General features: G+C 34.1%; 2 protein-coding genes across 5 annotated transcripts; both read left to right on the top strand.

Moving 5' to 3' along the window:
- The first annotated feature begins 572 nt into the window (after nt 1–572).
- LOC106156345 (aurora kinase A-A-like) lies at nt 573–7,981 on the top strand. 3 transcript variants are annotated; one of them, XM_013531555.2, is made up of 10 exons: nt 573–713; nt 1,165–1,236; nt 2,168–2,215; nt 3,220–3,323; nt 3,716–3,830; nt 4,198–4,277; nt 4,729–4,867; nt 5,154–5,302; nt 5,852–6,083; nt 6,276–7,981. In XM_013531555.2, the coding sequence occupies exons 2-10, from the start codon at nt 1,225–1,227 to the stop codon at nt 6,381–6,383; spliced, it is 987 nt and encodes a 328-aa protein (XP_013387009.2). In that variant the 5' UTR covers nt 573–713; nt 1,165–1,224; the 3' UTR covers nt 6,384–7,981. The 3 variants fall into 3 exon arrangements, with proteins under 3 accessions (XP_013387009.2, XP_013387010.1, XP_013387011.1); XM_013531556.2 differs by lacking the exon at nt 2,168–2,215; XM_013531557.2 differs by lacking the exon at nt 1,165–1,236 and having other exon boundaries at nt 696–713.
- Nucleotides 7,982–8,072: 91 nt separating this feature from the next.
- Nucleotides 8,073–22,883, top strand: LOC106153151 (DNA topoisomerase I, mitochondrial). Of its 2 annotated transcripts, none has more exons than XM_013526967.2 (20): nt 8,073–8,227; nt 8,517–8,556; nt 11,642–11,741; nt 12,235–12,633; nt 12,873–13,179; nt 13,586–13,768; nt 14,223–14,341; nt 14,538–14,653; nt 15,576–15,697; nt 15,918–16,040; nt 16,309–16,496; nt 16,637–16,700; nt 17,017–17,097; nt 17,741–17,884; nt 18,248–18,499; nt 18,836–18,950; nt 19,314–19,441; nt 19,824–19,918; nt 20,238–20,387; nt 20,870–22,883. In XM_013526967.2, exons 1-20 carry the CDS (start codon nt 8,186–8,188, stop codon nt 20,976–20,978), a joined length of 2,877 nt encoding a protein of 958 aa, XP_013382421.2. In that variant the 5' UTR covers nt 8,073–8,185; the 3' UTR covers nt 20,979–22,883. The 2 variants fall into 2 exon arrangements, with proteins under 2 accessions (XP_013382421.2, XP_013382420.2); XM_013526966.2 differs by having other exon boundaries at nt 8,074–8,227; nt 12,870–13,179.
- Nucleotides 22,884–22,908: the final 25 nt, after the last annotated feature.

Below are 22,908 nucleotides of genomic sequence, written 5' to 3'. Positions count from 1 at the left end.
CATCCTTTTTTCTCAACCCAGATGACAGCGGGTTTTTCTGAATATCTGAAAAGGGTAGTCCAATCTTCACCAGCTTAGAATTTGTCTTCTTTGACTTTGCTTTAGCTGCACGGTGTATTTCATTTATTAAGTCACTGACCTCTATGTTGGCCCGTTGTACCAGAACATGGGATTTTTCGTCATTTTCATGGGCAATACTGTTCAAGACGTCCACCAGAGGAGAAAAATAGGTAACTCTTGTCAGGGGTTTTACAAAGTTGTGAAGACCTTGCAGTCGTTTTGGCCTCTCTGTTCCCAAAACTTCCAGCCTTCGAGCGGTCTTCAAAGTGAGCGGATGAAGCATTTTTGTGTTGTTTTTGCAAAGTTTCTCAGCTAAACGATATGGATATTTCGATCCAGACACTTATATTGACCAAACGTCGAAGCAACGTTGTAAATATTGCTGAACAGTCAGCGATTCTTTCTATATAATATGCAGTGGTCAGCACCAAAATAGGATTGTTTTGGTTACACCACGCTCCCCACTTCCGTTTTCGGTCTGCGCCAATAGCCAATCAAAACCAGCATAAGAAAATAAATAGGAAGTACGACGTCTCCAGGCTGTCCAATGAATAGCTTAGACACGAAATTTAAACTGCTCAAAAGTTGCACGACAAAATCGCACAACAAGAACTGTGAAAGTGACAAGCTACATGTTTCTTTAGCCCTTGCAGGTGGGTAAAACGAGATGTTTATCAGTTGATTTCAAGAACGGTTAAATAATTTGGCGATTGATTTGGAATTATACAGAAGACCAGTTTTTACAGGAGGATTTTGGAATATAATCTATGATCGAAGTGTCTGCCTGAATAATTTTTGAGAAAATAACGTGAACAGGCTGAAATTTCAGTTGTTTTGGCTTAATTTAGAATTCCTTTAATCTGCTGTGTCAGTGTCCAACTTTGATATTGAATTAATTTTTCAAATTTCATATTGATCAGGTTTACAAGAGAGCTTTTTAAATGTTAAATGATTTAAGAGTGAGACTGGTTGCTCGCTTAACTGATTGAGATCAAATGATCGTATCCCTGTTTGTTTCAAACCTATCTTTACTTGAGAAAATAATTATGTATAATCAATCACTGTTTGAACTAATGATGTCTATTAAATGGTATTTAATGGCAGGGTTTGATGTTGAGTGGAGTTCAAGAGTGGTGTGGTTGCTAGAATTATAGAAGCTTGATCATGGCTGCGCCGGTAGGTTTTGAATGTTGACATTTAGATGAATCAGAACTTAAGAGGCAATTTATGTAAATATTATTAGATTTAATGCATTTGAAGGGCTGCCAACACTGCTGCACTTTCTGGAGTATTATTTTCTTTACAGAGGAATCTGTTTTTCTTCAGTTTCTTTCCACTTTATAACATTGTAATTGTTGAAGAGATTTATTTGAAAATTGCAATTTGTTGACAATGCTTCTGTCTTATAATCAAACTCCTTGTTTGGCTTCACAGATATCTTCACATTAATTCACATTATCACATTTATTGAACACTGTTGATTTTGCACATCCTTCGTTCACTGGTTGGTTTTAAACTAATTTTTACTTGATAAATATATGTGGCAATAAACAGAACATGAACAAAAAATGGTACCAGAAAAAATGATAATCAATTTTCATATTTTGTGAAGATGAAACAGTATTTTCACAAAGTGAGGAAATGTACATATATTCATAAACAGCATCCTCATGATATTTGAGTTGTTCTCAGATGCCTCTATTATGAACACCCACCCGTACTGTGGCAGGCAAAAGCTGTTGTTATATACTAGTATCCCTTTTGTACTAGCTCATTTTGCATTTAGACCTTTGAATAATTACTGATATTTGTGTTGAAATTGTTCATGTCTGTTTGCCATTTTAGTAAATTGTTGTAAATTGCACGTGAAAATAATACTAATCACTGATAGCACCTGTTCACACAAAGCTCAGATGAATCAAATGTGTATTGGAAATGGTCCTGTTTATGTCGAGAAGAGAGGGGTTATCTTAACTTAAGGACTCACAGTAAAGAATTGTTACTAGGACCAAATGAGATTTGGTCCGTTTTGTGCCTTGTGTGAACATGATGCTATACCTGCATGTGGAAGTTTGTTTGCATGATATTTTTGAAATCCTTGTTACAGATTAGACCTCGTTTTGATGGGAAAGAGAATACAACTCATACTGTGAAGGTGAATATCGATGAGTTGCTTTCATTTAGGCAGAAGTAAAAGAAAAATTGTTAAAGGGATAACAACTGTTCATTTTGGCCAAAAAAAAAAAAAAGGATTTTCCTGGGTTAAAGGACAATTTTCCTGTTCTTTTCAATGGTTAATGAATCCATCCCAATGTAGCCATCTATGGAGGTCACATGATGTGATGGCAAGCAAAGGTTCCAGAGTAATTGCACTAACTGCCGTTATGGTGGTAAAATAGAATTTATTATATTTCTATGAATTGTTTACAATGTATTTATTGTGAAATCTGGATATTATACAAACAGTTGTTATCTCTTTAATGTTTTGATTCAACCGGTTATTTATTAATTTGTAGATGGAGTTGAAATTGGTTCTCATACTAAATCTCATGTTTTGAAGCAGAAGTCACAGTATTTTGACCTTACAGTATCACACAGCCTTCTTTGGGTGAACTGAGGTTGGGTTGTCACTGGTGTCAGTGTCACGTTGTGACAGTTTGCGTGGGTTACTCAGGAGGGGATTGAACAGCCCACTTGACCTGAGATATCAACAGTGGCAACTATCAACACCTGTGGGACAAGGCCCTGGGGGACATCCCGCGCAGACTGTCACCACGTGCTAGCATGACCGTGCCAGCTGCATGAGCTAGGACCAAATGAGATTTGATGAAGTCTGCTTCAAGAATAGGTTTTACTATTGAAAATTTTTAAAAAGTTAATTTGGGAGATATTTCTAGGAAGTAGACTGTTTGATTGCATGTCTTGTTATGTTATGTAATACACTTTTAAACCTGTCTTGTCCAGTGTACTGTTATATAGGAATTAGGGCATAGTTTTTGACATAATCCAAACATTCAATGACAGTCAAACCTTAATTTTCATGGAAAATGCAAAATAAATACATTCCATTAATTTTTCAAGTAGTGTTGGATGTATCTGGACTACATACTTTTTGAATGTCTGCTCTGTCTTTTATTATCTTCCCAACTTCTCTTCCAGACAAATTCCGTTCCTGACATGGAACCCAAGAGAGTGCTGAGAACTGTGCCACAGAATGTACAGCAGAAACCAGCTGCCCAAGGGGAGTCCAGTAAACAGGAGGGGTGAGTGGGGATTGTTATCTAGGATTAGTCAAAAAAAGGATGCCGTGTCATGTTTTTGTAAGGTAAAAAAGTGAATAGTTTGTACTCGATGAAATGATATTTACAAGTTTTTATTGATTTTTTTCGATCTGGCTCCAACCTCCTCTATTTCATTGACATGACCCCCCCCCCCTTTCAATTTGACCATTTTAAAACTCAAAATTATTGAACCTGTGCTGTTTCCATCTTCCATATGTTCTATCAGCAAAATATGTTTTCTTACTAATTTTTACAATAGAATTTGTTTATATATTATTATTTTTCTTAAAAATTATAATTTGAAATGAAGATATTTCTTAAACTGCGGAAAGAATGTCTGTCTTTATAAACTTAAGTTTCATGTCTTTTTTCAGAGGAAAAAAGTGGGCACTTGCTGACTTTGACATAGGACGCCCACTTGGCAAAGGAAAATTTGGCAATGTTTACTTGGCTCGAGAGAAGAAAAGCAAATTTATTGTGGCATTAAAAGTAAGTACTAGGTTGAAATGGGAAAAGCAGTAGATATAATGGAAGGGAAAGTTGTCATATTATTTTCCTGTTGCAGAAATTTTTACTCTGAATGTAATGCAAGTTTAGGCCTGTAACTTTGTTTTTTAAAGAACATGTAACATAGTACAGTTACATTTGATTTAAGAAACAAAAGTAAAAACAGATTTATCTGAAAAAGACTTGAATACAGTCTATTATTAAGTGGGAAAAAGACAAAAAGTGAATCCATCGTATAAATTTATGGTTAATGAAATGAAGAAAGATGGATATATGGTCATAGTATGTCTTGGCTTGCACTATTGTGTTATTAATTTTAGATATTCATCCTTTGTTTTTCCCCTTTCAGGTTTTATTTAAATCCCAGCTCCAAAAGGCAGGAGTTGAACATCAGCTAAGGAGGGAGATTGAAATTCAGTCCCACTTGAGGTATTTGAGCTTAGATCCCATTCCCATAGACACCATTGGTCTATGTAGGTCGATCTGGCTCTGTGGGGACTCCTGCTGAGTGCAGTCAGCTTAACTGAATGACACACCTTCTCTTTTTTCCAACACACTTGTGTTATCATCAGCTTTTATGTCCTGAACCCTGGAATTTTTTTTTTTTTTTTTTTGCTCATTACGTATATGAAAATGTGATTTTAAGAAATGCTAAATTCAAATTCATTCATATCATGCTTTTTTTTTTAATTTTTATTATTATTATTATTTATTTATTTATTTTCATTTATTTATTTATTTTTTTGAGAAATTTAAAAAATAAAAATTCTTGCAATTATAAGGTATTGTTCTAATTGAAGTGTTAAAATTTTAGAATAAATACCATATAAAAATAAGAGAGATAAAGTACATGCCTAAAATTACTGCTTTGTCTTTCCAGACACATCAACATATTGCGGTTATATGGGTATTTCTATGATGAAACCAGAGTCTACCTTATCCTTGAGTATGCACCAAGAGGAGAGCTCTACAAAGAACTACAGAAAAATCAGAGATTTGATGATAAAAGAACAGCAACTGTAAGTAGATGCAATGTGTAAAATTCATTACTGGGAAATATATATATATTTTTTCTTTTTTGTGAATTTTCACTCATTTCTGTATGATGTTAATAATTTTCAAATTTTCTAAAATACGAAATATATCATCCTTAGCTTTTTTTTTTTTTTAAAGGAATAAACATCCCAGTGCCAACCTGGTGTGTGTGCATCCACGTGTGTACCAGAATAACATTTCCTCATTAAATAGCATGGTTGTCCTTCATATAATCTTCATTGTCATCTTGTAAATTCTTTTTCTTTCCAGTATATAAGCCAGCTAGCAGATGCCTTGAGGTACTGTCATGCCAAGAAAGTGATCCACAGGGACATCAAACCAGAAAACCTTCTACTGGGCCTCAAAGGAGACCTAAAAATAGCAGATTTTGGCTGGTCAGTGCATGCACCATCATCCAGGTAAGCCCATCCATAGGTTTTGAAATAGATTTTGAATGTGGGGGTCAGTTTGCATCCTCTCTTCAAGCATTATAATCTCTATGCCGTTACACATCACTGGGTTAGAGACTGAGGATTCATTTCTGAAAAATAACCTAAGGCACTCTTAAATATATTTAGATGCAGATATTTACAAGTGTGTTTCATACTAGTAACCATACTTGTGAATTACTTTTGGTACAATACTGTGGACTAGCTTTCATCCCTCTAGTTTAAAATGACGGTTTCAATGTTCGCAATTGACCTGTGTGTTAGCAACTTTTTTGAAAGCAGATATGGACCAGTTTTTCTGATACAAAAGAAAAAAATGATCCAATGATTTTACCTGTGTACTGATCATTTGGTATTATTATTATTATTATTATTATTATTATTATTATTATTATTATTATTATTATTATTATTATCTTGAAAATGTGTCCACTGGAATCCTTTGAAGTTTTTGTCCAGTGATCCTATCACTGGCAATGTCCCAATATGTGATCATATTCCCATTTGATTTGTTTATAGGCGTGCTACACTCTGTGGAACGCTGGATTACCTTCCTCCTGAGATGATAGAAGGAAAGATGCATGACGAGAAAGTAGACCTTTGGAGTTTGGGTGTGCTTTGCTACGAGTTTCTGGTCGGCAAGCCTCCGTTCGAGGCTGAGGGACACACAGAGACATACCGTAGGATATCCAAGGTTGAACTCCGGTTCCCGTCCCATGTCTCTGATGGGGCTAGAGATTTAATATCAAAAGTAAGTTGAAAAGCCTGGAAGTACTTTCTTTTTTTGTTTGTTTGAGTTCATTAAACATCATAAGATTAATGGTCAATGATTTTCAGTCATTTCCCAAATTTCAAGATTTTAGTCAACTATCTCCAGTATGCAGCTGGTATAAACTGATGTCGTAGTTTGCTATTTTCTAAATGTGCACTCTTCTTTTTGCAGCTCCTTCGCCATGACCCGCAAAAAAGATTGCCTCTGAACGAAGTATTAACGCACCCTTGGATTAGAGAAAACGCAGACATGCATGTTCAACCCACCCCAAGGGTATAGTGTTACTTACAGACTTCTTCATATGAAGACCTTATAAATATATAAATATGTATTAACAAAATTAATTGTGAAACAAAGTGGAGGGAAAGGAACTCTTAGTGTAAATGAGGAAATTGGAATAAGACACTTCCTGCAAAGAGATCGAGGTGATGGCATGTAGCATCCCCAGAGACAGGATTTAGTGAAGTTGGATGACTTTGTGTAAATTAATTTGGTTCTGACATGTGTGCAAGATTGAATGAAAAGTGACTGTTATTAAAGGATGGTCTGATATGTATGTCACTTGTTTAAAAATGAAGTGGAGATTGAAATAGAAGTCCACTCTGTTGTCAATGTAGCATGATAGATCTTGATGTTTTAAGGTTGTTCTTTTGTAAGTAGAATTCCTGTTGTTACCTCTAAACAAAGAACCACTGAGTTTTTTTCTTGGATCACTTTACTCTCTTATAAGAATTATTGTTGTGTAGCAGCTGTCCAGGTTATGCAACTGGAATTGCCTGTAATACAACACCTGTAACACGAGAGAGAGTTCACTGAAATCTTAGTTCGTACATTTATCAGTCAAGGCTGCTTTGGGATTGGGTCGAAAGCTTTTTGAATGTTAATATGACTGCTAATACTAACTAATTTATTATATGTCACAGAACTTGATTTTTTTTTTATTTTATTATTATGATTATTTATTTATTATTATTATTATTTTTTTTTTTTTTTTTTTGAAATACTGATTATATATACTAGGCTTGCTACTGTACAAGGTTTTGATTGAGTCAAGTCCAAGTTATGTTGGAATTGAGCAGAAGTTGAAGTCACAACATTGATAAGATGGGAAATTACCATTCAATTTTCTTTATCTCTATTCTGCCAAACTATAATTTTCATCAACTTAAGTTGACATTAATATAGTGTGAGTTCACTAATTATAGTTCTTATTTTTTATATCTATCATTAAGTTATGTGGACTTCAATTCTCATAAACATATCTGCAGACTTCTATCTTTGCAGGTTTTCAATGTCTTTTTTTAAATTGCAAAGATTTGTCTTCTTAGAAATTAGTTTTTTTATCTTTATGCCAATAGTTTAATATCAAGAAGTATGTCCACTTTTTTCATTATATTAAAAAGCTTTAAAGAAATTTGAAAGAAAGTTAATAAGTTAGCCAGTTGCTGTCACAATGCCTGGTAGAAATCAGCCTTTGAGTGATTGGGAGTATTTCAAAGTGGTATTGAATGCAAACATCAAATGCTCGATTCGTCTTTTCTGCAGCAAGAAACTGTAAGAACTAATTTGGGAAGTTATTAAATCTTTATTGAATGATGATTTTCTAGAAAGTTGAAAAAATAAAGAAGCCTGGCTGTTATAAGCACGAGGTTAAGACATTTAAAGAAACAAGATAAGCTTTTATAAACTAGTGCTTGTATTCATACAGTATTCATTAATACTTTGAAATATTTGGAAGCTGAAGTTGAAATCTGTTTCATAAAAAATGTTGGGCACGTGAGTATAATAAGAAAGTGTAATGTAATTATAATTGCCACTCATTGTTTTTGAAATTGTTCGTCTTTTTATATGACAAATAAAGTTATTTTAAATATCCACCACGTTGTGAATGCTAAAGCACACATTCCATTGCTCATTGTGTTAGCGAAGACGGGCACCTGTTGCACGTCAATGCGTGACGTCATAGGCCTAATTATCATATTCATCCGGGCATTCCGCGCATGGCAAATGAGGTAAAATCGGGACTTTGTCTATTTCACCAGTGGCCGCCATACTGACGATTAGTGAAAATTCTTCTAAAAATGGAAGGCGGTAGCGGTGATCTAGGGGCTCAACCAGTCAAGGTGAGCTAATAATTCATTGATTTATTGCTGATCTTTAATTAGAGAGTGTAAATGTGTTAGATCATAGTCAACTATGTGGATGTTTCATTATTTGAAAATCTCTAATTTCCTGACGAACGGAAAAAATGGCCGAAAATTTCTAAGTCCCGTCGAAGGGATGGGGTTCGTAACGAACGGAACTAATTGACGCAGCGTTGTTTTAATTAAGAATACTTGAACTGTAAGTCTGGCAGAGGTATGAATTAAACTGGGGATATAAATGTATGAAATTGCGTACTTTTCTTTCCAGCCCCAATCAGCTGATGGACCCGTGGCGCAGCCGGCTGCAGGCATGTATTTTCATTGTGTTAGTGGCCTGAGAATAAGAAAATGTTTTAAGTCCGAAAAATGGATTAATACACTGCTTTATTTCGTCTCATAAATGGTATTTTGAATAGATATGCCTTAAGGCACACCTGTTTGATTTGAAGTGTAGTAATAATTATGTTTTACAAATTAGTTGATTATTCATGGGCCTAGTGTGAAGCATTTCAAATGGACATTATCTGTGAACATGGAGCCAGACTTGAATATTAAGCAAAATTGTCACTCACTAAGTACAGATTATAAAAATTATAAATTTGTGAAAGATATGAAAGGAAATCTATTTTTCATTTAAAAAATGAAATGTGTAAACATTTTTGCAATATTGTGGACTGTTTTCAAATCAGTCACTTCTCTTTTAAGTAGAGTAAGAAGGGAAGAGAAGGATTTATTATAAATGTCATCAATACATATAAATTAAGCAGTTAAGAAAAATGCATTTACACAGTTGGAAACCATTTACATGTGGAATGATGTCAACTACTTTTCCTAAGACAAAATGAATTCTTTTTGAACATTTTCCACTGTTGAAATTTTATAGCCAAGAATATAGGTTATCTACATTCATTTGAACATGGTAATGTTACAGACTTTCTGTTGTCTGGATGAAAAAAATTCTTTCTTAGACCAATTGAATTAATGTAATATTTATTCCATTCTGTTCACATTTTGCTGAGTCCGCTTTTATGTCCACAGCAAGTACGTTATATGAAACAAGAATGAGAAAATACTTTCGTTGGATTGGTAAACAGCAATATATTAATGTTTCAATAAATTTAATTTAAATTAAATGGCATTGACCAAGATTGAGATAAATGCATTTGAATGTTCATTACAAATGAGATGAAAGCAAATTGGTACTTAAAAAAACAAACCACAGGTATTTGGGTCATGAATTAGACACTTGGGTAAGTGTAAATCCTTGGTGCAGTAGTTTTTACTAAGCAATATGAAGTGCATATGTACCATGAATCTTGGGCATGGGTTAAAGGTAACAGGATCATACTGATTTCAGGATAATCAGTCTTCATTTTCATATATTTTTTTCATATGGCAAAAAAAGTGATGATAAATTGTAAGCTACATTTTCAGGATTTTCAGTTTTTACAACTCTCCACCGATGATCAAATGTCTTTATCAAAATTGTCCTTCGTGACAATGCTGTTGTCCAGAAACTGACAGAAAGAATATTTGTGTTAACTTTAGGTACAATAAATAATCAACTTATAATTAAGGAAACAACCACAAATGCAGAGTTAACTCAGTTAAGACAAACATAAGCACAGGAATTGGTCTCTTTATCCAAACAAAACTGAAAATTATATCCTTTAACAGAGATTGTTAGACCTAGTTGTTTATAAATTCAGTTTATTCTTCCACTGTAAAAGTATTCTAAAATTCAGCGAAATCTCATTCACTGAGTTCCTGGAAATTTACACCAGGAGATGTTGACTTTTTAAATGTTTTAAAAATCCGTGGCTTGGTATTTTGACATCCATTTCTGCTTGATTGTAAGAAAAGTTCTATTCCTTATAATTTTGAATTGAATAATTTTTGTTTGAAGCTTTTTACCTAATTTTGTCAGGAGGAAACCTTAAGAGAAAAGATGCTGATCTTTGCATACGGAAATGAGTGTAGGAAGTCTCATGTTTCAGTGTCTTCCACAAATACTGTTCACACTAGCTTAACTTCCATTGGAGCTAGACATACACCTTAATCTCAATCTGAAAAGTGGAAATGATTGTGGAATGATCACCTGGTATGACCTCTCTTGTTAACAGTTATATATGTGTGTTGTTATACAGCTCAGTATGTAAGCCACCCATGATGATGGTTGCCTCAACTGCTTTATGTCACTTGTCTTATTTACACTACTTAGTCTGTGAGACACTCATTTAAGTATTTTTTACAGATTGATGAAAAAAATTTGTTCACATAGATTTCTTTAAAAAAGTTAATTTAAAAGAAATTGAAAAAAGCCTCCATGATGTTTATGTTTTTATATATATATATATATAAATAATGAGAAATCATTTCACTCTGTAGCAGTCTACAGGTTAGGTGATTCCAGTTAGGATTGCAAACAAAAATGCTCTTAAATGATGTAAAGCCATTGTTCTTTTTAAAGTTGTGAGCAGCATATTGTTATCATATGTGTAAACTGTGTGCAAATGGGCAGCAGTTCTTGCTTTATATATGTAAAAGTATGCCTTATATCTGCCTTTGGCAAAAGTGAAACTTGCTTATTATGAACAGGGGGTTGCCATGTATACATAATTTATAAAGCACTGGTCATGATTTGGTTCCATAAATATAAACCGAGTCAGTGCACACTAGTAACTAGCGTTTTGCACTGAGGAAGTGTATCATAGAATCAGTAAGCATTCTTGCATTTTTTTTTATTGTTTATTGTTTTAGCCAGGTGAATAATTTTTTTCTCCAAAGGTTTTTTTTTTGTTCCTTTTTTGTCTTCCAAAAATTTACAGATTCTGTGGCGTAATGCTGTAACATGCAACTTCCTTTTACTTGAATGTACCTTTATGACCTTGAAGGTGCCACTCTAGTCTTAATATTAACCTCTTTACAAGCCTTTGTGTTAAATTCATTTGCAGAAAATTGTTCAGCTTCTCAAATTTAATGTGAAATGTCAATACAGGTTCTTAACATATGCTGGTACTGGAACAAGTTGGCAAGTCTCCCAAAGCCTTCTGGTTGTAAAAAAAAAAAATCAAGTCTGTACTCTGAATTTCAGAATTCGCCGTAGTTTTTCTAATTTTGTTGAATATAAATATGCAGAGGTTAATACTCATTGTGGAGATATGGCACAAAATAAATAAATAAATAAATAAAAAAGGATAAAAATCTGCTGAGAAACAAGACACAGTTTCAGAGTGGCTAACGAAAAGTGTAATGCTGCCAAGAACTTGAAAAATAAATGTTGTGTTGCACAAAACCTAAATATGACTTCAAAAAACAACTAGAGCTTAGAGTGATGCATCTTTTGTGGAACAATGACAAAAAAAAAAAAAATTGAAATTTGTTTAATTCCAGATGGCAGTGGTTCTCAGAATGGAGTGGACAGAATGCCTATGACCAATGGCATTGGAGATGAGAGACCCCAGGTCAATAACATACATCGTGACAGCAAAAGGTAAAACGTCTGGAAATTATACCCTCCGGTTTGATTCTCAACATAAAAAGGTCTCCAGTAATATTTTATTGTGGAAATGAACTCTTCAGTTGTGCGTGTAATAAGTATGGCATGTAACTGATTCCTAATTCTATTACCTAATAGTAAACAGCACATTGTGACTCTGTTATATTTCCTGCTCACAAATATAAAATATATTAATTTTGATCGTTTTAATTTATGATGTTACATTGTAAATGAATGATATGTTTAATATAAAATTGATTGTGAATGAAAGTTAAAACTTTTTGATAATACCTAGTGTGCTTCACAGTTTGTAATTCAGTTATATTTCTTTTAAATGTATTTTAGAAAATGTTTTAATGTCTGGTATATTTTCCTTAGAATTTCCATTTCACTACAATTTAATATGTACCATCCAACTTTTAAATGCAAATGAATATTATTATAATTATTTGGAAATTAAACTGTAATTAAAATGTAACTTCTTCAGTAAGGAGAATGGGGATGCCAGCAAGGACAAGCACAGGGAAAAGGACAAACAGAGAGAAAAGGACAAGCATAGAGAGAAAGATAAACACAGAGAGAAGGACAAGCACAGGGATAAGGATAAACCCAGGGATAAGGATAAGGACAAACACAGGGACAAGGATAAAGAAAAACACAGGGACAAGGACAAACATAGTAGCTCCTCTAGTAAGGACAAGCATAAAGAGGGGAGCAGTTCAAGCTCGTCCAAACACGGCTCATCTTCATCCTCATCCAAACCTAAAGATGGCAGTTCTAGTTCATCAAAACCCAAGGAAGGAAGCTCTTCAAGTTCTTCTAAACCAAAGGACCCCACTAAGCCTTCAAGTTCATCATCCTCTAGTTCATCTAAAGACAAGCATAGGTAATCCGGCATTCGATTCTGCATTTCTGAAATTGTTTAAGTTCCAGTGTGCCTAGATAAGACAAGTTGAATATTGCATAGAAAATTTTCAAGGGTGATAACTTGTCAAATATGGGAGCAAGATGAAAGAAACCTCCGATGGCTTCTAAAAGAAAAAGAAATAGTAAAATAGAAACAATTCAAAAGTTAAATTAATAATTAAAAAAAAAATTAATAAAGTTATATTGTCATTGCAGTAGCTCATCCCATGATAGGCTGAAAGAACATTCCAGCAGTTCGAGTTCAAAGTCTAAAGATGACGCTGGATCCAGTGAAAGCAAGAATAAAGACAAGATGAAAGAAAAGCAAAGAGATAAAGAAAACAGGGACAAAGACAAACACAAAAGTTCCTCTTCTCACTCTGCAGAGAAGAAGGACGTTTTTATAAAGAAAGAACCTGAAAGTGGAGATGCACCAAAGGTGGAGCCACTGTCACCCTCGAAGATCAAGAAAGAACCCTCGACCTCTCAGGTGAAGGTCGAGGACAGCGATGATGATATGCCTCTGGTAAGTCAGCTGTGATCTCTCTTTTAACAAAGTCTTCTGAAAAGGAAAAAGACAACAACAACAGGGTTTGCACTAACAAATCTTTGAAATACATTTTTGTTGAGTTGCACAAAATTCAAGAATTTTAATGAGTGTGTCAGTTGGAATCGATATCCTTATTTTACCTGAGACCTGGTTAGTTATTCTCTGTAGGACAGTAATCAAAGTGAGTTGCTGGATCATCATCCTAAAAAGGTTTTCCCCATCTCACGTCAAGACGGGTACATGTGTTTATTTTTCTTTAAATGAATGAATTTGTGTAAGCTTGAGAGATGTGTAACTGTGAATTTTCATATGTATTTTTTCGCTTTAAGCTGTATTATTATCCTGCAGGCTTCTTATAATTTTTTCATTGTAATTTTTTTAGTCCTCAAGGAAAGAATTAGTGAAAAAAGAGTCTCCTGTGAAAAAAGACAAACGACCCCTACCAGAGTCTGACGACGACGATGAGCCATTGTCTTCAAGGATGGACAAAGTCAAGAAAGTGAAGAAGGAGGAGAAGAAAGCCGTCAAGAGGAAAGCTGATGATTCTGAAGATGATATGCCTTTGGTAAGTCTGATTTTCAGCCAGGTATTTATCAGCATTCTACATGTCTTTCTGTAACAGAACTATTGATTATCTTTGGCATCTGAAGACCTTCCAGTGAAACTTCCATTTTCACATGAAATGAACAGAACATGAACGTTTAATTTGTAGCTTTCCCTGTAGCATAATAAATATTAGCTTGACTCTTCTTAATGAGTTTCGGCTTTTGAAAGAAAAACAAATAGCCAAAGGTTTTATGACGCAAAGGTTTTAGGTTTTATGACGCAATTAATTTTATGAGATATTCTTATTTTTAATTTATAGTCTAGCTGTTATATTGATGTTTTGTTGATTCAAGCACCATATATATCTGCAAATATAAAATTTTTGCAGGGGTGTATAAACTTTTTGTCAAAGTGATACTTGTCCATATCATATACCAATCAACCTTAAAATGTCAAATTCAACCTTGTTTTAGGCCAAGAGGAAAAAAGATGCTAAAGACAAGAAGAAAACGAAAACCAAGACGAAACCTGGTGTGGAGACTACACCAAAAAAGAAAAAGAAGGAGGAAGAAAATGTACAGACTTGGAAGTGGTGAGAGTTATAATTTTTCAATTTCAATTTTTGAATCCAAAAGTATTTTGATGGAAACCATACAGCTCTTAGAAATAATTTTCTTAACAGCATATATGTTTAACTGCTCTCAGACCCCTGCTATTTTGGATTGGGTGATTGGTTTGATTAATCCTTATGTTGATAATTTATTGACACATTTCATCATACACCACAGGTGGGAGGAGGAAAAGCGCGATGATGGCGTCAAGTGGAAATTTCTGGAACACAAAGGACCTGTATTTGCTCCCAAGTATGAGAGAGTGCCAGATAGTGTTAACTTTTACTACAATGGTAAGACATGGGTACATATACAGTGTGACTTGCTGCTGTTATGTAGACAGAATACACTATGGTCACTCCAAGACAGAGAAGTGTTATATCATGCACAGCTTCAAAATTCTCTTTTCCTTGCTTTCCATTTTTTTTTTTAATTGAGGGATTCACATGCCAAGTGTCTATAGAAATTCAGGTTACCTGTGACCGTCCATGTTGTTGTGGTTCTTGCCAGCTGATGCAATTTATTTACCAACCATGATTCTATATCCCCTATATTGTGTAGTATATATGAATGCATTAATGGAGTAATTGGACAAACAAGTATGTAGGTTGATTGATATTTGGATATTCGGCCGGTTAAAGGGATAATAACTCTTTGTAAGAGGTCTATATTTCACAATAAAAACATTGTGAATAACTCATAGAAATATAATATATTCTGTTTTACGACAAAAAACAGCAGTTAAAGCTATTATTCTGATATCCGAGCTTGTCTTCAGACCACGTGACCTCCATTGATGGCTATGCTCTGTTATAATCTCTTAAGAGATTTTAACAAAAAACCAAACTTTTTAGAAAAAAACCAGGGACTAACTTTGAATGTAAAAATGGATTCATTAACTATTGGTAAGTATGGGAAAATTGTTGTTTACTCCAGGAAAATTCATTTTTTGGCCAAAACGAAGAGTTATTATCCCTTTAAGGAAACTTTTATTAATGCTGAAACAAAGTGAGAATTATTACACAATTTACTTTGACTTATTGGCCACAAAATAAAATGTTAATCTAAAATTGATTGCTAAGAGTACTGAAATATAATACAGCCAAACTGTATACAGAATAGAATATTGTGGGGTTGTGCAAAGGTCAAACTATAACCATGTCTTTGTTTCATTTCATTTAAGTGAGTCATTGAATTCCCTTGATGTTGTTCCAGGTAAAAAGATGAAATTGAGTGAGGAAGCAGAAGAAGTGGCAGGATTCTATGGCAGGATGCTGGACCATGACTACACAACCAAAGAAATATTTAATAAGAATTTCTTTAAGGACTGGAGGAAGGTTGGTTAAAGCTGTAACACGCCTAAATGCCATTAAATCTTTTTCTGTGGATTTGTATCTATGTATGTTCCTTTGCTGCTTGATCATTATTAATGTCATCAATTTTACTCTGAAATTCTCAAGTTTATTGTATTTTTGGATATTTTGCAGACATACAGTACATTGTACTTTATGTATATATTTCTCAATTATTTTATATATATTTAATTTTTCTCTCCAGGTAATGACTTCAGAGGAAAGGTCTATTATTACTGACCTGAAAAAATGCAACTTCAAGGAATTTGATGCATATTACAAGATGAAATCAGAAGAGAGGAAGAATATGTCCAAAGAACAGAAAAATGTAAGCAGAAAAGCAGTAGATAATGTCATGGGAAATTATTGGATCAGTTATTGCTGTTCTTATATTTCTAAAATTGTTTGATACTTCTCTAAATTTGTGCAGGTGATGCTTTAAAACTATTATAATATGCCAAAAATTTTGTATTATTTCACAGCATCTTGTTATTCAGAAAACCCATAATAACTATGCTTCTAAGAATTACTTATGAAGTATTTGAAAAAAAGGTTTGAAATTAAATTGAATGCCAGGTCACTAACGTGATTTTCAGAAAATCAAAGAAGAAAATGCTAAGCTTCAAGAAGAATATGGCTTCTGCACAATGGATGGGTACAGACAGAAGATTGGCAACTTCAGGATTGAACCGCCTGGTTTGTTCCGTGGTAGAGGGGAACATCCAAAACAAGGAATGCTGAAAAAAAGAATAATGCCCGAGGATGTGACCATCAACTGTAGCAAGTAAGTTGTTGCACCTCAAATATTCAAATTTTCTGATAAAAAAGAAGAAAGAATACTATACCCCATGGGTATGTTTCAGTGGAGTTTATTCAGACAAATATTAACCCACACATCATTTCACAATTTTTGTCTTTTTCCAGAGATTCAAACATCCCAGAGCCCCCTGCTGGACACAAATGGAAGGAGGTCCGCCATGACAATACTGTAAGTAGTTATTTTATTTATTTATTTATTTATTTTGGGAAAAAGAATGTGACTGAATCCCATTGTAGTGAAAATAATCTACATAATTCACATTTATCAGTAAAATGTTCTACAACATAGTAAGACAAAGCTTTTGTCATTTTTTTTTTCAAGTCTCATTATGATGTTTTAACATGTTAGGCTGCTGATTTTTATATGATAACAAATTTTACTGATTGAGAAATTGAATCTTTCTTCTGAAATAAACCTTATTTGCATTAAGTTTTCAAGAAAGTATGACAAATTTATTTTTTAAAAATCTTGGTTGTTCTTGCAGGTGACATGGTTGGCAACCTGGACGGAGAATATACAGGGACAGAACAAATATGTGATGTTAAACCCCAGCTCCAAGATTAAGGTGAACATTTACATATTGTTTTGGTTTAAAATCAGATTTGGGCAAAATAAAAAGAAATTTCATTTCTACAAACTATCAGCATTGTCATGGTAAGTTAACAGTGTATGACTGGTTGTACAGGTCAGTTGCGTTGATTTTGTGACATTAAATTTGATTTGTCTGCTCTTGACCAATAGTTTTGGATTTCAATTTGTAATGTGATATATGATTGGTGCGATTTCCTTGTGTAGTACATTGTGTTCTGTAAAAAAAAAAGAGAAAAGGCTGTCTCAAAATGATGTTGAAACATGTTAGACTGCTGATTTATTAGTGTTGACAAACTTTGCTGATTGAGACAGTTCTGAGAATTAAAAGCCTTTCATTAGATGATAACTTAGAAGGGAATTTTGACAGAACTTAATTTGGCAAATTTCATCATTTGGCTTTTTATCCTTAGAAGTGTATATACAGAAATGAAAATGTCTATATTTTTACATAGTTTTCCATTTTGCTATGCATAATTTTGTCTTGCAATAAAAAATTAAAATCAGTAACACCTGGTTATTTTGACGTGAGTTAAATGAAGTGGACATCAGATATTTATAACTATGTGACATATTATATGTATTTTGTTATAATATTATGTTTTCCTCTTTGCGTTCAGGGAGAAAAAGATTGGCAGAAATACGAAACTGCCAGAAAGCTCCACAAGTTGGTAGACAGGATAAGAGCCAACTACAGGGAGGACTTTAAATCCAAGGAGATGAGGATACGACAAAGATCTGTAGCTCTCTACTTCATTGATAAGGTATGATTCTTTTGTGCCCAATAAATTGCAGCAACATTTGGAAGCAGATTTTGTATTAAAAGGGATGAGAAAACTGCCATTCTTAAAGAGGTGAATTTACATACACTACATGGTGGGTTTCTTTAGTGGAAAGTTTGCATAATTTAGTGAAAAGTTTGTTCTGAAAAGTGTATTCTAATCAAGGCCCGTTATAAAGTATAATAATTTCTTTTATGTTATTTTGTTTGAGCAGCTTGCCCTGAAACCAGGTGATAAGGATAAAAAGAAGAATGCTTCTCTTCATATAAAAACTTTGCTGTTTACAGGCTTGAGTTCACTGAAGCAGATATTGTGAAGCAGATCTCAAATCTCTAATATTTCCAGCTTGCCTTGAGAGCTGGTAATGAGAAAGATGAAGACCAGGCTGATACCGTGGGCTGTTGTTCACTGCGTGTAGAGCACATCAAGCTGCACGAGACGGACGGAGGGCAGGAAAACGTTGTTGAGTTTGACTTTCTTGGTAAAGATTCCATCCGCTACACCAACAAGGTTGCTGTGGAGAAACGCGTGTTCAAGAACCTGCAGTTGTTCATGCAGAATAAGGCTGATGGAGACGATCTCTTTGATAGACTCAATGTAAGTTAATTGACTTGCTCTGTTTGGTTGTGCACATGGGAATTTTCTTTCTTTTTATGAGAGAGAAGCCATATTAATCTACATGTCACAAAATCAACGCCACTGACCTACCAGTTTTCAATTTATTGCATTAGCTTTCATATAATACTGACTTAAGATAACATGGTGGCTAGTGTTTCTTTGTCTTACTGCAGCAGTAAAAGGAGAAAGTATCGTGCAGTTTGGTATTATGAAACTACAGTAATCTTTATTTTGTAATAAGTGATTTAAATGGTGTATACTTGAGTTAATGAACTTAGTAATACATGTAATTTTTTACCCTTAAATCTCTTCCAGACAAGCATTTTAAACAAGCATCTCCAGGAGCTGATGGACGGGTTGACAGCCAAGGTGTTCAGGACATATAACGCCTCCAGAACTCTGCAAGAACAGCTGGACCTGCTCACTAACGGTAAGGTCATGGGAGGTTTTAGAAAAGTGTACGAATTGAGCTCATTTGGACAGTTTAAGTACTGAAAATTGCAGGCATGGGATTTATCCAACAATTGGCAGATTTCCAACTTTTTGGGAGCCAAAAAAAAAAAAGTCTCATCCCAGAAATTGTTAATTTTGGCTGAAGCAAATAAGAATGTGCAGTATTATTGTTTGCAATTTTTTTATGGATTTCACAGAAAATAAAATTTAATATTAATATTTAAATTTCTATGCCAGCATGGTATTAGTGTTATTGTTGAAATTTTCCAGAATTGTTTGTTATTGATATTTAGTTTTGACTAGCTATTTTACATAGTTTTGTTCCACAAATTGCTTACAGCTGAAGATCCAATCGCAGCCAAGCTGTTGGCCTACAATCGTGCAAACCGTGCCGTAGCCGTGCTGTGCAACCATCAACGTGCTGCACCCAAGAATTTTGATAAACAGATGGAGAACATGAAGAGCAAGGTGAGGCAAAGTGACTCAGCCATTGCGTTCAAAGATCACACCTAAAAAAGTGCTAAAATGGAACTGTTCTACCCTCCCAATACAAACGTTGTCAGCCTGCTCTCTTTATTTTCAAAAGAGGCAGCTCTTTTTGCTTTTTTCATGCATTCTGCACTCACACTTCAAGCTATAATCTCTCACTGGCAAGTCTTTTGAAACATTATGAATGTACTTTTAAAATTTAACGATAGCATATTTGATATGAAAATTAGGTTTCAATCTGCTTGCAATGTGATCATATTAAACATGATGTTCTCTATACAAGCTTTGCTAGCCTGCAGTCAGAATAATTATAATAATTGTGATCTCTAACTCATGCAAAACATATTGACTATCTTTATAGATTGAAGCCAAGAAGGACACCATTAAAGAAGCCAAGAAGGCAGTGAAGGATGCAAAGAGTGATTACAAGGCATCCAAGTCCGAGTCAAAGAAGGGGTGGGCATTTTTTTTTTCCTTTATATTATCTAAAGTATATCTAAAGTATTAAGTGTCAGTGTTAGCCAATATGAATATAAATTTTAACCAGATTTTTTATATTGGGGCCTGCAGGAAATTTATGTTGGTCATGCATCTGAATAAAGATGTGCTCCACTTTGACAAGCATTTCAAAGGTATTAACTTAATTTTAAAGGTGTTAACTTAACTATTTCTGCTCCTTTAAAGGTATTCTGCATCAAGCCTGAAATTTGCTGTTCACAACCCTGTTATATACATCATGTAGTCAGCGATGTAATTCTCTCGTTTTCTCTAACAGTGTTCTAGAGCGTAAGAAGAAGGCCTTGGCCAGGTTAGAAGAGCAGCTCGTCAAACTGGAGGTACAGTTGACTGACAAGGACGAGAATAAAGAAATCGCCCTCGGCACCTCCAAGTTGAACTACCTGGATCCAAGAATTTCTGTAGCCTGGTAGGTGTTTTGTGTTCTTCACTTTTCCAGTATGCAGCTACTACTTCATTGCGGCTTGTAAAGATATGCATTTGATTTATTACAAGTCAGAATCAGAGTTGCAGCATTTTTTCCCTAGTAATTGAAGGAAAGTAAGCAAATGAGCATAATTGCATGAGTGAAAGTTTTCAGGATTGTGACTGATGTCAGGATTCGAAGTTTTCATTTTGATTTTTTTTTCAATGGTTCTGAATGTGACGTGAAATTGCAAGCTATATATACAAGATTTGTTTTTTTAGAAATTTCAAAATGTTCTTTAGCTTACTAAATAATAATTGTTTTTGATCAATTGTAAGTTATGACTCTTTTTCTTTAATTTAAAGGTAAAAGTTACATAAATTTTGGTATTTGGGCAGAAGCAGGTACATATATTTATTTAAATAGTTATATACATTTTTTTATTGACAAAATATTTCATTTTGGTGTTCTGTTTTTGGTTTCAGGTGTAAGAAGTGGGATGTCCCCATTGAGAAGGTCTACAACAAAACCCAACGAGAGAAATTTGCCTGGGCTATAGACATGGCAGAGGCAGACTACAAGTTTGTAGAATAACCACAACCTAGTATTAGGAGAACTAGCGAAAGGATCAAGATTAAAATCCAGTTTTTAAAGGAAAAAAATCCAGTATGGGCAGTTTCTGGTGCACACATCTGTGTGTCAAATACAGACAGTTCCTACTTTTTGACTTGTGGATCAAATAGTCAAGTATGGGCAATTCCTTGCTTCACAACACAGACAGTTGTTGAAGGGACAATTATGGTCAGTTTCTGATGTAACAAATTGTGTGACTTACCCATATAAAACACATATAAAATGATATGCGAGGAAGGAATCATTTTTAAGTGTGATAATGTCAGTACACTTCAATTTAATGCAGAGGCTGAATTTTAACTATGAATTTTACAGGGGGAAAATTGTCTAAGTATTGCTTTCAAGATGTATTCCCTGACAGCAATGGATTTCTCTCATCATATACTATGTCATGAGCTGTGTAGATACCTACGCTACTGTGTTCATCAAAAAGCTGCACCCTATTTTCATACCATGTTGACTGTAATACCATTAGATATATACCATTGTATGCCATATTATTGGTCAAATATTGTTCATTATGGGAGCAACAACGTATGATGTTGACTTAATTTCCTTCTCTGTAAAATAATGCGAACGAGTGGATATTTTGGAGCATTTTTTAATATAATATTGGAATATTTTACCATACCTTGCAGTTGAAAGGTCGTAATGCAAAGTCAACACACTTGATTTGAAGTAACATCAGTGAAGGATATTATCACAGGACAGTTTCTGTAACACTCACTAGGTGCGCCACTGTTTGTGTCAAGAGGAACAGAGTAGTGCATCTTGGTATATTTAAGGTGTTAGAAAATTAAATGCCTGGTAGAGATGTAAAGATCTGAACATGATTGATACAGGTGTGGGAGACAAGAAAAGTGAAATGTGGTGCATTATTATATCTTATAGATGCATTTTAATAAAAAAAATCCATTAAGGAATATTCATGCCTAATTCAATGCAGTCACACCTAGTTTGTGCTGCAGTGAGCAATAGGAAATTTCATCGATAGAGAAGCACTTGTCTTTCCCAATATTGTTATTTATTTATACTTGCAAGACAGTTTTGGTGTACAGGCATTAGTTGACATTTTCTCAGATACACCTTCATTTATATTATTGCGGTACATGACATTGTTCCAATATTTACAACTCATTATCGCCTGACAGCTGGGCTTTCTGATGCTCTTAAAATATAAAATATCATAGAGTCATTTTAGATTTGAAAATGGTTTCAGTATAAATTAAAGTTTATAATGCAATTTTTAGTTGAAATTTTTATGATATAAACAACAGATTGGAATGTGTAGTGATAACTAGAATAAATGCATTTTCATTGCACTATTTAATATTTATCAATTTATATTGCCTGTATTCCAGTCATTGTGACATTTTGATCTCACTTATAAGTTTTTTTCTGAGACGTGCTTGTCCCCCTGAAACATTATCCATTATGAATTATATTATGAAGAACTGTAGCATCATGATCTGCATTATCTGAATAAAAGGGGACTTCATAGAGATCTGTTTTTCCTAGTGGTGTACGACATGTTCTTAGTATTTCAGTGAATCCCATTATCAAACGTGGACAAAGGGACACTTCTTATTTTTCAAGGATGATCGAGATGTCACAACTTAACGTGACAGTCAATAAGACCACAATGTTAGAAGATAAGTGAGAAGGATAATTCTTAACTCGTCATTAAAAAGGTGATGTTGGACGTTAGTATATATTCTTACAATATGAGGAAGCTGTATATCTTGCAATCACACAGAAGTTGCTTTAAAAGATGCCTAGTCTTGCAAAGAGCAACACATGCCTCAAATGCCTTCGTTTCTCAACTGAATCTGCAATAATGGATACAATAAAAGTATTGAGTTTGTACCTCGGTTTCTGGATTATTTTTAGA

Source organism: Lingula anatina, chromosome 4 (assembly GCF_051362555.1).
Source record: "Lingula anatina isolate TDL-2025a chromosome 4, LinAna3.0, whole genome shotgun sequence".
In the NCBI taxonomy this organism is placed as follows: domain Eukaryota; kingdom Metazoa; phylum Brachiopoda; class Lingulata; order Lingulida; family Lingulidae; genus Lingula; species Lingula anatina.
Note: the sequence above shows the minus strand (reverse complement) of the source record. Positions and strands in the feature narration are given on the sequence as shown.

What these genes read in the sequence shown, in the direction of transcription:
- LOC106156345 (XM_013531555.2), top strand. An exon ending in GAAATTCAGTCCCACTTGAG is followed by an intron (nt 4,278 to 4,728) that starts GTATTTGAGCTT and finishes TTGTCTTTCCAG; the next exon opens with ACACATCAACATATTGCGGT. An exon ending in ATGATAAAAGAACAGCAACT is followed by an intron (nt 4,868 to 5,153) that starts GTAAGTAGATGC and finishes TTTTCTTTCCAG; the next exon opens with TATATAAGCCAGCTAGCAGA.
- LOC106153151 (XM_013526966.2), top strand. Translation starts at nt 8,186, where the DNA reads ATGGAAGGCGGTAGCGGTGATCTAGGGGCTCAACCAGTCAAG. An exon ending in TCATCTAAAGACAAGCATAG is followed by an intron (nt 12,634 to 12,869) that starts GTAATCCGGCAT and finishes TTGTCATTGCAG; the next exon opens with TAGCTCATCCCATGATAGGC. An exon ending in GTGACCATCAACTGTAGCAA is followed by an intron (nt 16,497 to 16,636) that starts GTAAGTTGTTGC and finishes GTCTTTTTCCAG; the next exon opens with AGATTCAAACATCCCAGAGC.